Raw genomic sequence first — 18,082 nt, forward strand, 5'->3', positions numbered from 1 at the left:
AGCGTTTCATGATCTCGCTTCCTCTACAGCCTTCATTAGGAGATTTATCTTTACCTCCATCTCTGCATGGTCGACTCAGTCGTTACGGTTAGTCCATCAATGACAAACACTACATCAAAATGTGATTATTTCTCTGATAGATTAGTAACAGAAGCATAAGTTTTCAAACAAGGGATTTTCTTTGATGATGATCCCGCCTTTAGGAAATTCCATCAGCTGGCCCCAAATTTCCTCGTGATGACAGAGCTTATGTAAGTGTTGCTTGCGACGGTAGCTTGGATGCAACTTTCTTTGGCTGCCATCCTGTGAGATTTTCTTGACTCGGATGAACGAGAGAGAGATGAGAGGTAGAGAGAGGTCCCACTGGGCGTGCCAATTGTTCACACGAGGTTTCTGGAGAAACGTGTTTCGTGGAGTTGAACTGAAGTTGGTGTTGATGTTGGAGCTGATTTGATGCGATGTGGTTTCGATCTCTAATACTTGATTCCTCTGATTCTCTTCTCAGTTGGGTGAATATGCTTGACTTGGAGAAGGAAAGCACCGAACGTTTCTTGAAAGTAGAAGTCTTGGAAGCTTGGAGTAGAAGTCTTGGAAGAGTATTTGTGTCTTCAAAGGTCTTCTGCCTTAATATGATGCAGGCTTCAGGAGTCTTGAAAGCTTGAAATAGAAGTCTTTGGAAGAGTATTTTGTGTCTTCGAAGGTCTTCTGCCTTATAGGAGTGAGCTTCAAGAGTCTTGGAAGCTTGAAGTAGAAGTCTTGGAAGAGTATTTGTGTCTTCAAAAGTTTCTACCTTATAGGGTGTTAGCTTCAGGAGTCTTGAAAGCTTGAAGTAGAAGTCTTGGAAGAGTATTTAATGTCTTCAAAGGTCTTCTGCCTTATAGGAGTGCAGCTTCAAGAGTTTTAGAAGCTTGAAGTAGAAGTCTTGGAAGAGTATTTGTGTCTTCAAAGGTCTTCTGCCTTATAGGAGTGCAGCTTCAGGAGTCTTGGAAGCTTTGAAGTAGAAGTCTTGGAAGAGTATTTGTGTCTTCAAAGGTCTTCTCACCTATAGGAGTGCAGCTTCAGGAGTCTTGGAAGTCCTCTGGCTTGTTAGTGAATGAACTTCTTATTTATAGAGTTCTTAGGTGGGCTCGTGGGCTTGGTTGGTCCATGGGCCTGACCTTAGGCTGATCTGGAATTTGGGTCTAATTCAACTTTTTTTTTTTTTTTTTTTTTTTGTAGTTTGGAAGTGGAAGGGAGAGACAGTCATCGATTACATCAACCGATGGAGAGCTTTAAGTCTGGATTGCAAAGATAGACTTACTGAATTATCTGCAGTGGAGATATGCACTCAAGGCATGCACTGGGAGCTTCTCTACATCCTACAAGGGATAAAACCTCGTACGTTTGAAAAGCTGGCAACACGCGCTCATGATATGGAGCTGAGCATTGCCAATAGGGGAACTAAATATTTCCTAGTCTCTGAAGGGAGAAAATATAAAAATGATGCCAAGAGCACTGAAAAGATCGTGGGTAGTGCCACAAAAGAATCTATGATCGTTCATGTGACCCCGCTGAAATTTTTCTCCAAAGGAAAACAAACAAAATTTGAAAGAAGACACAATGAGGGCAAGAAGCATCGTCCAACTCTTAAAAAATGACAAGAGAAGGTTTATCCATTCCTTGACTCTGATGTGGCAGATATGTTGGAGCAGCTACTAGAGAAGCAACTTATTCAGCTACCGAAATGTAAACAGCCGGAACAAGAAGGAAAAATAGATGATCCTAACTACTACAAGTATCATCGGGTCATTAGTCACCTAGTTGAAAGGTGCTTCGTGCTGAAGGAACGAATTATGAAGTTGGCTCGTGAAAAGAAGATTGAGCTAGATTTGGATGAAGTAGCTCAGACAAATCACGCTACAGTAGCGAAAACTTCAAATGTTCCAATACTGTTTGTGTCCCATGCTAAAAAAGAAGCCCGATCTAGTTTGGAGAATTCAAGCCTATAGTTATTCGGTTCCAACAAGAGATTCAAACAGAAAATTTCGAAAAGAAAGATGAACTTGTTGAAGATGACAACGAAGGGTGGATAGTAGTGACTCATCGAAAGAGAAGACAACCAAACTCCACCCAAACAGAGTCGCGTTCCTATCGAAACTATAGAAAAAGAAACAAGACTCATAAAACGAAAGGCAAAAAGATGACATGGAAGCCTAAGCCTGCTAAGAAAGAAGACAAGGACTTCCCTTAATTCCGACGGCTGGCAACTTCGGCAGAATTTCTCCCAATAAGCTTTCTCAATAATCATCCAGAGAAAGTATCAGAAGTTATTGCATGTCACATTGTCGGCATAATAGAAGTTGACAACAATCATGTGACTGCTGAAGAAGTCAAAGACTCAGAAGAAATGAAGCAAAGAACTTCTATCTTCGATCATATTAAGCCTTTAAGTGCTCGATCTTCAGTCTTTCAAAGATTGAGTATGGTCACGGTAGGAGAAGAAGACCAATGTCCAACGACTACTTCTGCTCGAACTTTAGCCTTCAAAAGGCTAAGTATATCCACATCAAAGAAAGATCAACCTCCAGCATCTGCTTTCGATCGTCTCAAGACAACAAACAATCAACGTAAAGGAAGGATGAAAATCTTGAAGCCAACGCCATTCCATGAAGAAAACAACGACGAAAAGATTCACAGTCATGTCCCTTCACGCATGAAGAGGAAATTTTCTGTTGACATAAGTATAGAAGGTTCCTTGATAGTAAAGCCAAAACTCATCATATTGATGAATCCTACAAATGAAGAGGATAATCAAAACCATGATGAAATAAGAGCTTCTAAAGTTTAAATGAAAAAGCTCTTCATCGCACGAGCCTAAACTGCATGATGCTCCTAGCCCGCATGAGCTTAAAATGTGAACAGCCCAAAAAAAAATTATGAACTACGTTATGACTTGATCCCTTTCATTATAAAGGGTAGGCAACTTAAAGAAATTTAAGTTCAGTCGTGCATAAAAAGAAAAAAAAATTCTCTTCGAACTATATTATGACTTGATCCCTATCATTAAGAAGGGTATGTAGGCAGCTTGAAAGAAACTTCAAGTTTAGTCCAGTTAAAAAAAAAACTTGAACTACTTCATGATTCGATCCCTTTCTTTAAAGGTACGAAGGAAACTTAAAGAAATTTAAGTTTAGTCCATCAGAAGAGGTACCACAATCACCTAAGTATAATACTACAAGATTGATGTTGATCATCCCTGTCAAAAAATGACACTTCAGATTAAAGATGTTCATCCCTATTGGGGGCAACACAATGGGTTGAAGACATCCCTCGTAAGGACCCAACACAGTAAATAAAAGGCACACATGTGGAATGCGCTTCACTTCCTCTTTAAAAGTAAACTTATACGCTCCTCCATCTTCAAGTTTAGAGGCTCCATCGATGCTTCATCTTCATGCTCAAAGCCACAAAGTCAAGCCTACAGCCAAAGCTTCATGCTTCATCAAACTCAAATGCGAAGAATTTATCGATGCTTTGTCAAACTCAAGTGCGAAAGTCTCGTCGACGCTTCTCCATATTTAAGTTCAAAGGCTTCATCGATGCTTCTCCATCTTTAAGTTCAAAGGCTTCGTTGATGCCTCTCCATCTTTAAATTCAAGATTGACATGCATGGCCCCACTTCCATCTTCAAGTTAAAGGTCGGTGTGCAGAGGCATCTTTAAATTCAAGATTGACATGCATGGCCCCACTTCCATCTTCAAGTTAAAGGTCGGTGTGCATGACTCCGCTCCATCTTCAAGTTCAAGGTCGGTGTGCATGGCTCGGCTCCATCTTTCAATGACTCGGTCTACAAAATCATGACGTAGCTTCGCTTCATCTCCAAGTCGTGGCGTGGCTTCATTCATCTTCAAACTGATGACGCGACTTCGCTCCATCTTCAAATTCGTGGTGCGGTTTCGTTTCCTCTCTAAAATATTGGTACAACTTCACCTCTTCTCCAAAATTTGTGTAGCTTCGCTTCCTCTTAAAAAATGTGGGTGTGGTTCTACCTCATATGCGAGATCAAGTTTGGTTTGTCTAGCTCTACCTTATATGCGAGAACGACTCTAGTCCATCCGGCTCCACCTCATATGCAAGGACAACTCCGGTCCGTTTGGCTCCGCCTTGTACACGAGATCGACTCTAGCCAACTTGACTCCGTTCAAAATCTTGATGGCACATTCTTCTCATCTTCAAGTTTTGATGGCATATCCGCCTCATCTTTAAATACTCAATGGCATATTTTTCTTATCTTCAAATTTTGATCAAGGAGTAACATAACAAGGCAAACCTTTCAAGGATCCTCCCTAGGGTGATCGAATAGGAGAGTTGTATGCCTTTGCGGGGCCCCTTCCCATGAAGATCATGATACATGAGCGGCGCTACAAGGTAGACCTTTCCGAGATCCTCCCGAGGGTGATCGAATGGGAGAGTTGTAAGCCTTTGCGGGGCCCCATCCATAACGATCAAGATACACGAGCGGCGCTACAAGGTAGACCTTTCCGAGATCCTCCCTAGGGTGATCGAATGGGAGAGTTGTAAGCCTTTGCGGGGCCCCTCCCATGACGATCAGGATACACGAGCGGCGCTACAAGGTAGACCTTTCTGAGATCCTCCTTAGAGTGATCAAATGGGAGAGTTGTAAGCCTTTGCGGGGCCCCTCCCATGACGATCAGGATGTACGAATGATGCTACAAAGTAGACCTTTTCGGGATCCACCTAGGGTGATCGAATGGGAGAGTTGTAAGCCTTTGCAAGGCCCCTCCCATGAAGATCAGGATACATGAGCGCACCAAAGACGGGTCGATGAGATTAAAAAAAAAAAACTTGTTTTGTTGTGCTTCTTTGGTTGCACTGTAACTCCTACAAAAAAAAAAATAAATAAATAAAAAAAAGAAACTTCTGGAAAAAAAAAAAAGAGAGAAAAGTCAACAAAATAAAAAAAAGAAAAAAATATATATATGAAAACAAAAAAGGAAGGGAAGCTCTAATTCCCCATCTTTCCTTCTTTCTCCCTTCTTCTCACTTACAGCTTCCTATTGCAATTCAAGGGTGATTTGCAATCCGAGTCCGATTGACAAAGGATGTAAAGAATGTAAGATCGAAAGAGAATCACAATTTAAACTACAAAGGACGTAAGAACGAAGGAGATCACACTACAAGATGAAGAAGAGCATGCGTCCTGCCAGTATTTATATAGCTAAGTTCGATGGGATTTTTTTCCTACTAAATCAGTTGAAATTTTGATAAATCTAGGTTATCGAACTGAATACTGTTTATTTTTGTTGTGGAACTCGATTCTTGTTGAAATTAGTTAAGAGTCAACAAAAAATAATCATCGCTCGATTGGAAGGCTGCCTGAAGTTAGGGGTCACTGTGGAGTGTTTTTGAAATCCCTCAGATTTCAACGGCGAAGGAGTTTTGAAGCTTAAGATTTGAGAGAATCTGGCATATAAGCCCAATAGTATCGGGAGAAGGAAATCTCGCTAACGGCTTGTATCGCTAGCCACAAAACAGACGGCTGCCTGAGATAAAAAAAAAAAGAAATAAAATTCTTAATAAAATAACTATACATTAATAATAATAAAATGGAAGAATCTCGCTCGAATTTTGTGTGTCGCTCTCTCCCCACAATCTCGCTCGAAACTGCTCTCGCCGATTTGCTCTCTCCAGTGTCACTCTCTCCAAACATTCTCGCTCTCTCCACTTTCTCGCTACAATACTCGCTCTCTCCCAATGCCTTTCACTCTCGCTCAACAATCTCGCTCTCTTCCCAACGATCCGCTCTTTAGCTGTGCTCTTTCCCACAATCTCGCTCTCGCTGGTGTCGCTATCTCCCACAATCTCGCTCGAAAAATGCTCTCGCTGATCTCGCTCTCTCCCACGATCTCGCTGGTAATGACTTTGCGATGTTGGTAATGCTGATCTCGCTGGGTAGGGTTGTCTTCCAATACATTGGCTCTCCAAAATCTCTTTCCATTTAAAGTTTAAATTCATAATTCCCATTCAAATTGGAATTTAAAATCAACTGTTATTCCAAATCTCAGTCTAAAGCTTCTAATCTAAATTTTTAATTCTAAATTCAAAGCCAGCAAATCGGGTGAGATAAATGTCAAATCCCGTCCCAAATTATAATTTGGCCATTCCCCAATTTTATCAATATTCGAATGGTTAACCTTGATATTGAGTTGTGAATAAAATGCCGAAGGTCAAAATTGGCTATATTCCAAATTTTTATCTCCGAATTTAAAATCCAAACCTTAGTTTCTATACTCATTTCCAAGTAAAATTTGAGCTATCCCAATTTTTTTAATCTCAAACCAAAAATTTGATCAGATTCAATTTCACCCCAAAATTCTATTCCGAATTCGAATTAAATTAAAATTTGCAATTAAAGTGGAACATAAAATTCTAACTTAAGTTCAAAATTAAAGTTACTTAGCGATAATGTGTCAAAACGAACCAAGATTTCAAATCAAAATTTTGAGGCTTAAAAATTCTCATATTTTGATCATGATGATGCATTAAAATTAATGAGTCAAAAAAATCATACTTTGATCTCAAATACATTTTTTTTCGAGATTGCTAAATTAACGTTTGCCTAAATTAACGACGAATTTCTAAAATCATTACTTTGGGTCCAATTAGAAGTTGACACAATGTCCCGAATTGAAATTGAAGACAAGTTTCGATGACGTCACGCAGATGAAATCAGATAGATTAAATTGGTCCCAATTTTGATATTACTATTTGGGCTTAAAGTCCAAACTACAAAAAAAAAAAAATGTTGAATTGGACCCAAATTCTAGATCAGACCCAAAATCAACTACTTGGGCCTAAGGGTCAGGTCCATGGACCAACCAAGCCCACGAAGCCCACTTGAGAACTCTATAAATAGAGAAGTTCTCTTCATTTGTAAGAGCAACATTTTCTACACTTAGAAGACCCAGAAGAGATTCACTAACAAGCAGATAGACTCCTAAGACTCCTGAAGCTACACTTCTATAAGGCAGAAAACACTCCTATAAGGCAGAAGACCTTTGAAGACACAAAATACTCTTCCAAGACTTCTACTTCAAGCTTTCCAAACTCCTGAAGCTGCACTCCTATAAGGCAGAAGACCTTTGAAGACAAAATATCTTTCTAAGACTTCTACTTCAAGCTTCCAAGACTCCTAAAGCTGCACTCCTATAAGGCAGAAAGACCTTTGAAGACACAAATACTCTTCCAGGACTTTTACTTCAAGCTTCCAAGACTCCTGAAGCTGCACTCCTATAAGGCAGAAGACCTTTGAAGACATAAATACTCTTCCAAGACTTCTACTTCAAGCTTCCAAGACTCCTAAAGCTGTACTCCTATAGGCAGAAGACCTTCGAAGAACAAATACTCTTCCAAGACTTCTACTTCAAGCTTCCAAGACTCCTGAAGCTGCACTCCTATAAGGCAGAAGACTTTGAAGACACAAATACTCTTCCAAGACTTCTACTCCAAGCTTCCAAGACTTCTACTTCAAGAACGTTTGGTGCTTTCCTTCTCCAAGTCAAGCATATTCACCCAACTGAGAGAGAATCAGAGGATCAAGTATTAGAGATCGAACCACATCGCATCAAATCAACTCCAACATCAACACCAACTTAAGTTCAACTCCATGAAACACGTTTTTCCGGAAACCTCGTATGAACAGTAGTATTTTTAAGAATGATAACCAAATGTATAACATCATTTAAAAAAAAATGTAAATATAGTCAAGTCTATCAGCGATAACTTCTTTCGTTGATAAACTCCCAAGTCTATTAGCGATATACTTCTATGTTGATAGATTCTTACTAGTGATATGATCTATCACTAATAGACTCCTACCAATAATATGATAATATACTATTTAAATTTGGCCATATTTGTATTTTTTTTTTTACATTTTGTTATATCTACTAATATTTTAGGTCTAATGTCTATATTTGCAACTTTCACTTTTTTTAATGGTTTTCACTTTCCAACTCTCACCGACCCTTGCATTTAATCTTCTATTTATTATTTTTAGTCCTCATGCATGTATACATGAGATTTAGTTAATGGTTGAATTGATTTTTTTTTAATTTAAAATTATTATTATTTATTAATTAGTATTCATTATTATATGTAAAAGAAAATATTGTTATATTGGATTGGACTTTTGGACCAGCTTCATGAGTCAATCCAAATACGACTCAAACTAGTTGGCTTGTTGGCTGGCCTAATTTAAAAAAGATAGATCCATATCCAATCCAATTTATGAAAGAGATGGATTGGGTCGGGTTGGTCGATCGTTGACTTTGGGCTAGACTTGGATCGAACTTGGATTGCGTTTGGATCGGCCTTTGAACTTTGGGCCCGATGATGAGACTAAATCACAACCCTTTCTTTCAATCATATAATTGTTTTCTTTAACCAAAAATTGGAAATTGAAAAAGAAAGATTAATTGAGACTAGTTTTAAAATTATTAAAAACATTTTTTGTCACGTTCAAAATCGTTTATTTACAAGTTTTATGCTAACTGAGGTATGCCTACTTTTAAACTTCATTTTAATTTATTTTTAGTAACACTAAAAAAACGGTCGTTATCAAATATAAGAAAATGAGTCCACTTATTTATAAATATAGCAAAAATGTCACTGTTTATCGACACTGATAGGCACCTATCAATATCTATTAACACGGATATATGTCTATTAGTGTTTATTATTGTCTATCATTGATAAACCAGACATTTGTTAAATTTGAAAATATTTTCAATAGTTTTACTATTTAAAATAATTATAAATTTCGAAAAATGCCTTGAGCTTTACACTTTGTGTAAAAAATGCCCTTTAATTCTCAAAAGTTTTAAAAAATACCCTCGCTAGTTTTGGATGAAAACTATGAAAACTGTTGAAGTTTTGTTTAAAAAATACTCTTAAACTTTCAAAAATTTAAAAAATACCCTCGAATCTACGGAAAAGTTAAAAAAAAAAACTCTTATTTATAATATATAAACAAAAATCAGTAACATGTTATTGCAAAAGTACCTCTAAACTTTAAAAAATTTACATTAGTACCATTATTTATATATATATATATCATTTATCAACATCCCATTACCTCTCTCATTCATTTCCTCTAGCTCCCTTCAATCTATGACCTAACACTTCTCTATTTCTCTCTTGCTCTCCTTTTTATTAATTTTTTGATCTTTACAAAAAACAATTGTCCCATTCAATTAAGATATATTTATAACAAAAAGAAAAATAATAGTAGAAATACTAAGGAGACCTTAGATCTTATATGTTTTAACAATGTCATACATTAGTAGTTGAGTGTGTGCTAATAGCTAAATATATATATGTTCCTCTTGTATTTAGCTATTTATCACTATGGTAAGTTTTAAGGGGATAATTTGAATTTAGAATTTTGTGAGATTTTGTGCTTTAACTTGATGTTTTGGTATATATTTTGTTGTTAGAAAATCAGTGTAAAATTGGACAAATGGGAGAAAACTGAGGGAAAAAAAGAGGATATCTATGTTATCTTTTTAAAATCGATTCTTTTTAAACTCAAAAGAACTTCAAACAAATTGATTACTCTACTAACGGTAGGAGCATTTTTAAACTTTTTTTTTTCTTTGTAAGGCTACAAATGTTAATACAACTTTTAAAAGTTCAAGGATATTTTTTAGATGAATATTAATGGTTTCCATCCAAAATATGATAAGAGAAGTTTAAGGATATTTTTGTAATATAGACCAAATAAGTTTAGGTATATTTTTTTGTATAATTTAGCGAAAACAATTACCTCTAAAAAAAATTGATATCTATTTAAAATAAAAGAAAAAGAAGAGAGAGGTTTAAAAATGGACAAACAGTGATGTGCTTTCTATTCTACCAACTCCTAAGATTGGGGTTTAGAGCATAGGGTTTATGAACTCCAACAGTATCCATTACTTCCTTCTCCAGTAATGGCGACTGCCTTTCTTGTTCGCAGAACTTCATCCAAATACCTCTTTCAACCTCGCCTCCATTCTTCTTCTTCTTCTTCTTCTTCTTCTTCTTCTCTGCTTCTCCGAAACCTCTGTTCTCTTCTTTTCCGAGATTCCACTTCATGTAGTCGTCCAAATTCTTTCCCTTTATACTCCAGAAGCTTCGTCTCTGTTCCTGACGATTCTGGTTCCCCTGTTCTCGGTTCTGATACTCGCGTCCCCGCCACTGTGATCACTGGCTTTCTCGGTTCTGGAAAGGTTGCATTTCTTTCTTTCTTCTTATGTTCGCTAATTTTTTGTGTGATTGTTGATATGCAAAGTATGAGCATCTCTTCAACTTCAGTACTTGCTAGAATTGTAGTTGATTATTTTGTTTGCGAATAGTTCCTCGGTCGGCAAACAGTCTCTCGGGCTGAGGTATTTTGATACAAATGATGAGCGATTAATTTTCCCTATGATGATACAGATACACTTTCACCATAATATTTCGTTCTTGACGGGAAATGTTCAATCGATTATTTATTCTTATCATTATTTTGGTGTAGAAGCGAAGGAAGAAGTGAAGTTTGTGCTCGTGACTTGCCTACTTTCATTGTTTTTTCTGATTGATATGATTTGATTTGCTACTTTATTTTCAGACGACTCTCCTCAATCATATTCTGACATCTCAACATGGCAAGCGAATTGCTGTCATTGAAAATGAGGTATATACTGCACTTTTCAACGATGGTACTATGCTGTGTTTAGCATTTTATTCATCTATTAGATTGCTCAAGCTCCGATCACTGTTTTACAGTTTGGTGAGGTGGATATCGATGGATCTTTGGTTGCCAGTCACTCTTCCGTAGCTGAAGAAATTGTTATGGTTAATAATGGATGCCTTTGCTGCACCGTGCGAGGTGATCTAGTTAAAATGCTCTTGGAGTTGGTCAAGAAAAAACGAGACAAGTTTGATCATATTGTTATTGAAACCACAGGTATATTTGTTAAGTTTGCTTGTCATTTGAAAAAAAAAATGGTGAAAGATGCATTTGTGTTTATCGCATATTTACTAAGTAATTGATCCTTTTCCCATTCACTTATATTATAGCCACAACCCTCTTTTTCAATCTTCGATGAGAAGAAATATTTAATTCCAATTGGTTGCTTGTAAGTGCTATTTCACTGAGTATAAGTATTATGAGAGACTTGACGAAAAGTAGTGGTTCAAAGATGGCTAGAATTAAACTCACACATACGAAGACAGGTTCCTCAAGTGTGAAGCCTATCTTGAACATGCGACAAACTTACTGATGTAAATTCAAACAACCAAATAACAGTCTGCTCTTCTCTTTATGGATACCTTTGGGAAATTGTTACATTTTGCATTGAAGAAAGCTCATGAAATGAGCCATTTGAGGGAGAGATGATAATCGGTTTAGAACGGCTTGAAGGCCTTAGTTGTGGGCATTGAAAGGAAACATGGGAGATTCCGATGATTATAGGTGGATAGTAAAAAGCAAAGAAAGTGAATCCCTTTATGTCAATTGATAAAATTTATACCGAAATAGTTGAATGATGAAATGCAACATCATACTTTTTCATTTGGTTGTTTCTTTGATAATTTTTTTTGTTCCCTGTTAGAATAGGGACCTTTGTTATAGCCAAAAAAAACTTCAACAATATTTATGGCTCTTTCCTTCATGGAAGTTCAGTGATCTATTTTGATGGGTCAGATAGATAGGTTTTGATGATAAATTGTAGGAACTGATGATTGGAAACTGGAATTATTGATGCAGGCCTTGCTAAGCCAGGTCCAGTTATAGAAACATTTTGTACAGATGAACTAGTTTCACGTTATGTCAAACTAGATGGAGTTGTAACTTTAGTAGACTCCAAACATGCCATGCAACACTTGAATGAAGTGAAACCAAGATTTGTGGTGAACGAGGCTGTAGAACAAGTTGCATATGCTGATAGGATTATAATGAACAAGGTAATGAATTACTTTCTGGACTTTTTTCCCTCAGGCTTAACTTTTCTTTCAATTATAAGTTTTATTCTAAAAGAATCCAATTACAAACCAACTCCACCCTTTTAACTCCTAGCTATTATTTCGACATTGTATTGGCAGATCGATCTTGTAAGTCCAGAAGAATTGGAGCAACTGACACGGAAGATTAAGGTATCATTGCACATCATAATTTGAATCATTGGTAAATATGTACAGATTAAATATGATCAAGTGGAGCTGGTTAGGATTCAATGAGAAAACATCACTGGAAAAACAAAAATCAATTATCTTCATTTGATGTCTTTAGGTTCATGTTGATGATATATTCGTTACATCTAAAATCATGTAAAATGCATTTTGTGCTATTTTTTATCCTGACTTCATGATTTGTAAATTGTATACGTTATATCTATCTTGCAGCGAATAAATGCGATGGCCCAAGTTAAGCTGACTAAGTTTGGATCTGTTGACATCGACTTTGTATTAGGAGTGGGTGGATATGATCTTGACAGGTCATAGTCTGGTTGCATCAGATTTTTCCTTTTCTTTCCTTTTTTTTGTGTGTGTTGGGGGGATCAATTAATTCATAAAAATTTTAAAAAATTGTTGGGAAAATTTAAAGTGTTAGGCCTACAAATATTATTTAAAAGTTCAGGAACTAAAAAGGTACAAACCTCAAAGTTTAGAGACTAAACTTTTTCGAGTTCAACAATTGCAGGGATTGGCCAAAGTTTTCTTGTTTCTTACTTATTGTTCCCATTTTAAGTATTACGACACATCCAATTCTAAAAATATTTTGAACCTTGTGTTTGTTGTGCAGAATTGATTCTCATGTTGAAGCCAACTCTTGTTCTGGAGAGCGCAAACATGAAGCTGAACATGGTACATTTGCGCTCTTTTTTCTGTTTTCTTCTGCTCTAGTGTGTTTCTGAAACACAAATAACTTGTCATAAAAAATCCCATGAAAATAAAGGGCATTTTGGAAGTTACGTTTGAAAATATTTTTTGTATATAAAAACTTGTTTGGCAGAATAATTTTTAGAAACAATTTTTCAGAATAAAAAAGAACAAAGAGCACAAAAAGTATTTTGTTGTTTTAGTATGATGTTCTGTAACATATGTTACTTTCAAAATATTAACATGGGGAAGATAGGAGTAAAATTACAAGAACAAATTTCTTTTTTAAACATTTCATAATTTAATTATTTGGCCAATTTTGCAGAGCACCATAAGGGACACGATCATCATCATCATCATCACGATCATGTACATGATTCTGCCGTGTCTAGTGTCAGCATTGTTTCTGAGGGATTACTTGACCTTGATGAGGTACTGATATTATTAATTACTGTTGTATGCTGTTTTCGCATTTCACTTGTGAGATTTCTTGATGATAATTGGCATTCAAATTTCACAAAATTAATCTGGACCATCTAACACCTTTTATTTGACAGTTTTTTTTTTTTTTGGACTGCTGAATTCTTGAGCTTAGAGTTTCGATGAGTTTGGTATGACTTTTTAAGTTTTGAACATCCTTTTTTTTTTCTTTGGAGAAACGCTAATTAAATGCTTTCTTTAAAATTCTTTTCAAATGCTTATAGAATTTTCAAAACATTTCTTTTATTTTGTAACCAAACACCATGAAAATTTTGGAGGGCGTTTATAGTTTACTTAGCTAAATCAACCTTTTTTTTTAATACTGTTATTCCGGATATTGATCTAATTTTACTGTCATCACTTCGGCTTTGCTATTGAAGTTCATTGGTGCGGTTTTTACTGTTTTAGTTGTGATTCAATGCTTAAAATGCATCTTGTAGGTTGATGATTGGCTTGAACGATTGATCGAAGAGAAAGGAGATGACTTGTATAGAATGAAAGGAGTGTTGAGTGTAAATGGTTACGAGCAGCGCTATGTCTTTCAGGTACTTCATTTCTTCTTATATTACTTTTTTCAATTATACAGTTAGATCAAACCGTCGAAATTAATTGATATCTTATCCACTAAGTTAAGCTATACTTGAATTGACCACCAAAATCAATAGTCAATACGCATAACAACAATCTCATCATATGTGCAACGAAACTTAACTAATTTTGGGATTATTTACTTTTAGGGTTCAATTAGATGAAATCAAAAGTTTGATCCAAACATTTTTCCAAAAATTAATCAATGGTTGCTTTTGCATGTTTCATCTTTCAGGGAGTGCACTCTATCTTGGATGGCTCCCCGGGCAAAGCATGGGGCTCTGATGAAAAGAGGATAAACAAGTTGGTTTTCATAGGAAAGAATTTGGACGAAACTGCCCTTAGGAAAGGTTTTAAAGGTTGTTTAGTTTGAGATAAAGTTGGTAGACCATCAGTTCCCAATTTGGTAATTTACAGGCCTTTTTTTTTTTTTAAGAATAATTTACAGGTCTTAATGTCATTATAATTCTTGTATGTACGTACGTTTTTGGGTGTGCATTTTTCTCCTCTGATTGGGACTAAATATTTATAAACTCAATGTAACGTTTTAAAATATATGGGGATTAAATGAAAATTAAACCCAACATTAAGGACCAAAAATGGCTTTTTTATCTCATTCATATTTAGCTTACATCACAAAATATTTCATTTCAAACTTCATTTTTGTACAATACTTTTTGATAGTTTACCACTAAATGTGAGTGAGGATTATAATCTAAACTTAGAGGTTATAAACATCTAATTGTGTTGGGTTTAACTTTTCAAGTATTTAATTTTGAAAATAAGTCATTTTGAAAAAAATTTGAAATGTTTGAATCAAGCATTTTTAAAGTGTATGTTAAGTTTTTTTTTTTTAATCAAAAGAGTTTAAATAAAAATGATTTTTCAAAAAATATTTTTTCTCTTTGGTCAATCTAAATATGTGCTTAGTGAAGTTGCTTTGATTCCCAACTAAATAAAACTCTTATTGTTAGGGAATTTTACACATGGATCAGAAAGATTGTCACATGTAATGTGGTACACTTTTATCTTTCAATTTGTATTGTATTTAATAGAAAAATAAGCTTAATTAAAATTTTCTGCTCATATTGCGTACATCAATTAAATGTTTTTAGATTTAGCAATTGCTTTTTAAGATAATATGTGTGAAAGCTTGCACGTTCAAGTAACGTTAAAGCTATTCCCCAAAATAATAATAATAATAATAATAGTATTGTTAAAGTTCATATTTTACACATGGGTCACAATTGTTAATTTTTTTTTAATTTAGTTCTCGTACTTGTATTTAAGTTCTTTCACGTTAATTTTTATCGAAGAATATTCAAATAATAATTTTGATATTTTAGTTTTAAAAAAAAGGACAAAGAGAACTGTGAATGTGTTTACAAACTTTATAAAGGAGTGTTCATAAATTCTTTTTTTTTTTTTTTTTTTTGAAAACTTAACTATAAATTAACACGATAAATTATTTATTAAAAGTATTGACAGCAAATTGAATGAGACATAGAGAAAGAGACCAAATGGTGTCTGTTTATTTTCTTTTCTTTTTTTGAAATATGAATATTCAATAACCAATAAAAAAAAATCAACAATGGATATATTTATGAGCTAGTTGCACAAATAATAATTAGACCAAAAAAAAAAAAAAAAACAAAAGATAAACATATTAGGGATATGACACAAAATTAGCATCGGTTTGTTGGGATTGGTATCCTATATCTCTTTCTAATCTCGTAGTTTGTAAACTTTGTATGAACATATTATTGTTAATAAAATAAATGTTAGTTTATCAGCATATACTCAATCTAATAAATTAAGATCCGAGTTTATTTCATGTAATTCAAACAAGTATGTAGAGACATACAAGTGGATCTTATTTAAATAATAACCTAAACGGTCTGTAATAGATGGATAAGGCTATAGTAGATGGATAAGATTGGGTACCTTATCCTGGTGACACTACGGATATGGTCCACTTTGTAGGTGTTACAAGAGTTATAAAGTGCTACAAATGATTTGATCCTGATCATTCATGGAGAGACATGTGAGCGTGGATATCCTATACAAATAGATTGTATAAGACCGAATCATGAAATGATTAGTCTCTTTATATAACACTGTTAATAATAGAGACTTACATTTCACTAGGATGACCATAGGTGACATGACCTGAATCCTGAGTGAGTTGTGAACTCTTGCTCATGAAGGCGGTCTTTTGATTTGTATGGGTGAGAGTGGCTAGATTGTCGACTCAACAAGTCTACCATTTTGGGGATTCGTCTCACTGGGGAGCTGGAAACACAGCTACATAAGACGAAATTCACTTTTTCCCCAGTGTAGTGGCAAGTAGATAAATTGTTCCCTTAAGGGTTGATTCTGGGGCTTGAATATAGTGGTCGCACCCTCTCCTGGCTCGAGAGGGACTTGGTCATAGTTGGACTATGACTTATTGTTTGTTAGAGAGATTAGTGGTAATTAAGGAGTTAGATGTAACTATAGGGAAAAACGATAATTTTGGCCTAGCTTTACTTACGAGCAATTTATAAATGGTCATCGCACTGTTGATTGGTTATATCCAATGGACACAAAAAATTATCTACATTGCAAAGAGTGCAACTGTCGGTCTTTAGTAAAATGACTGGCAGTTAACGGATGTTGGGTAATTTAATTAAAGAGTTTAATTAATTATCTGAGTACAGTTGGAGCTTCAATCTACAGGTCCATAAGGTCTCATTGGTAGCTTAACAGGGACTTAATTGAGAATTAATTTTGGATTAATTTGAAGTGTTCAAATTAATTGAGGTAATTAATTATATATGATATAATTAATTAAATTAATATAATGTATTTGATACATTATAGTATAAGGTAATATGAGAAGAATTTAAATATGATTCAAATACTTATTATATGAATGAGATTCATGTAATTAATTTAATATAAATATGATTTATGTTAAATACTATAAATATGTTGAGAGGAATTAAATATTTGAATATGATTCAAATATTAATTATATGGATGAGATTCATATAAGTGAATTTAATATAAATGTGATTTATATTAAATGCCATGTATTATTGAGAGAAAATAAATCTATAAGTTATGTTGTATTTGTTAAAGGGAAGGAGTTACAACTTCCTCCCCCTATTTTCTCTCATTTAATTATGTGAGTTGAAAAAGAATGAGTTGGTTGGAATTCATCTTCTTCCTCAATTGTCCTTGAGAGAATAGTTCTCTCAAGAGAAGACGAATAGAGAAGAAAAGTTATGCTCCACCCTCTCCTCCTCTCCATCTCCCTTCCCTCTTCCAAGTATTCAAGCAAAGCCCACAACTCTTGCTTGAATCTTTTGTTTGAATCTTTTGTCCCAAGAGGATACAAAGGGTTCTCAAGTGGTGATGCCCTTTTTAGAGAAGAAGATCCGTTTGTGACTTGTTCGAGGGATTCTTGAAGAATAGTCTTTAAAGGTAAGAGTTTCTGAAACCCTAAGTTTTTCCTTTATTAATGCATGCTATAATTTATGTAAATGCATATCTTATTCTTGATTTACTGTAAAACTTACATTCAATAAAAATGGGAATTGAGACGATCATGCTTCCGCTCAAGGATCTCTCTTTCTCAGTGAGTTTCCTTCACAGTTATCATTGATAGCGGCTATTAGTGATAGCTATATAGGTAAATGACGAAAAAAACTCACATGCAACACACTATTTCACGCGTCTTCTTCCGGTTTTCTCAAATTGAAAACTATCACTGATAGCAGCTATCAGCGATAACTACGATTAGCTACTAATAGTTGCTACCACTGATAGCTTTCAATTTGAGAAAAAATTAATACAACTTTAAAATAATAACACTTGAAATATCACCTTTCAATTTGCTATCAGTTTTCAATGGCTATCCTCGATACACTTTGATCAATTTGAATCAAACTTGAAATATTAACACCTAAGGCTATCAATGGATATCAATTATAGACTTTTATAAGTAGTTATCAACTTTTGATATGAAACCATCATCTTTCAAAGATTAATATTTAAAACTATAAGTGATAGAAGTCTATCAATAAGAGATCTATAAGTAACTATCTCTGATATTTACCAAAGGCATATC

At 34.9% G+C, this 18,082-nt stretch overlaps 1 protein-coding gene across 1 annotated transcript; it reads left to right on the forward strand.

Moving 5' to 3' along the window:
* The first annotated feature begins 9,892 nt into the window (after positions 1 to 9,892).
* On the forward strand, positions 9,893 to 14,568 carry LOC120069460 (P-loop guanosine triphosphatase YjiA-like). The gene is made up of 10 exons (XM_039021226.1): positions 9,893 to 10,268; positions 10,649 to 10,714; positions 10,807 to 10,987; positions 11,789 to 11,985; positions 12,124 to 12,174; positions 12,424 to 12,515; positions 12,824 to 12,885; positions 13,226 to 13,332; positions 13,821 to 13,925; positions 14,204 to 14,568. Exons 1-10 carry the CDS (start codon positions 9,990 to 9,992, stop codon positions 14,339 to 14,341), a joined length of 1,278 nt encoding a protein of 425 aa, XP_038877154.1. The 5' UTR covers positions 9,893 to 9,989; the 3' UTR covers positions 14,342 to 14,568.
* The last annotated feature ends 3,514 nt before the right edge of the window (positions 14,569 to 18,082 follow it).

Source organism: Benincasa hispida, unplaced genomic scaffold (genome assembly GCF_009727055.1).
Source record: "Benincasa hispida cultivar B227 unplaced genomic scaffold, ASM972705v1 Contig403, whole genome shotgun sequence".
NCBI lineage: Eukaryota > Viridiplantae > Streptophyta > Magnoliopsida > Cucurbitales > Cucurbitaceae > Benincasa > Benincasa hispida.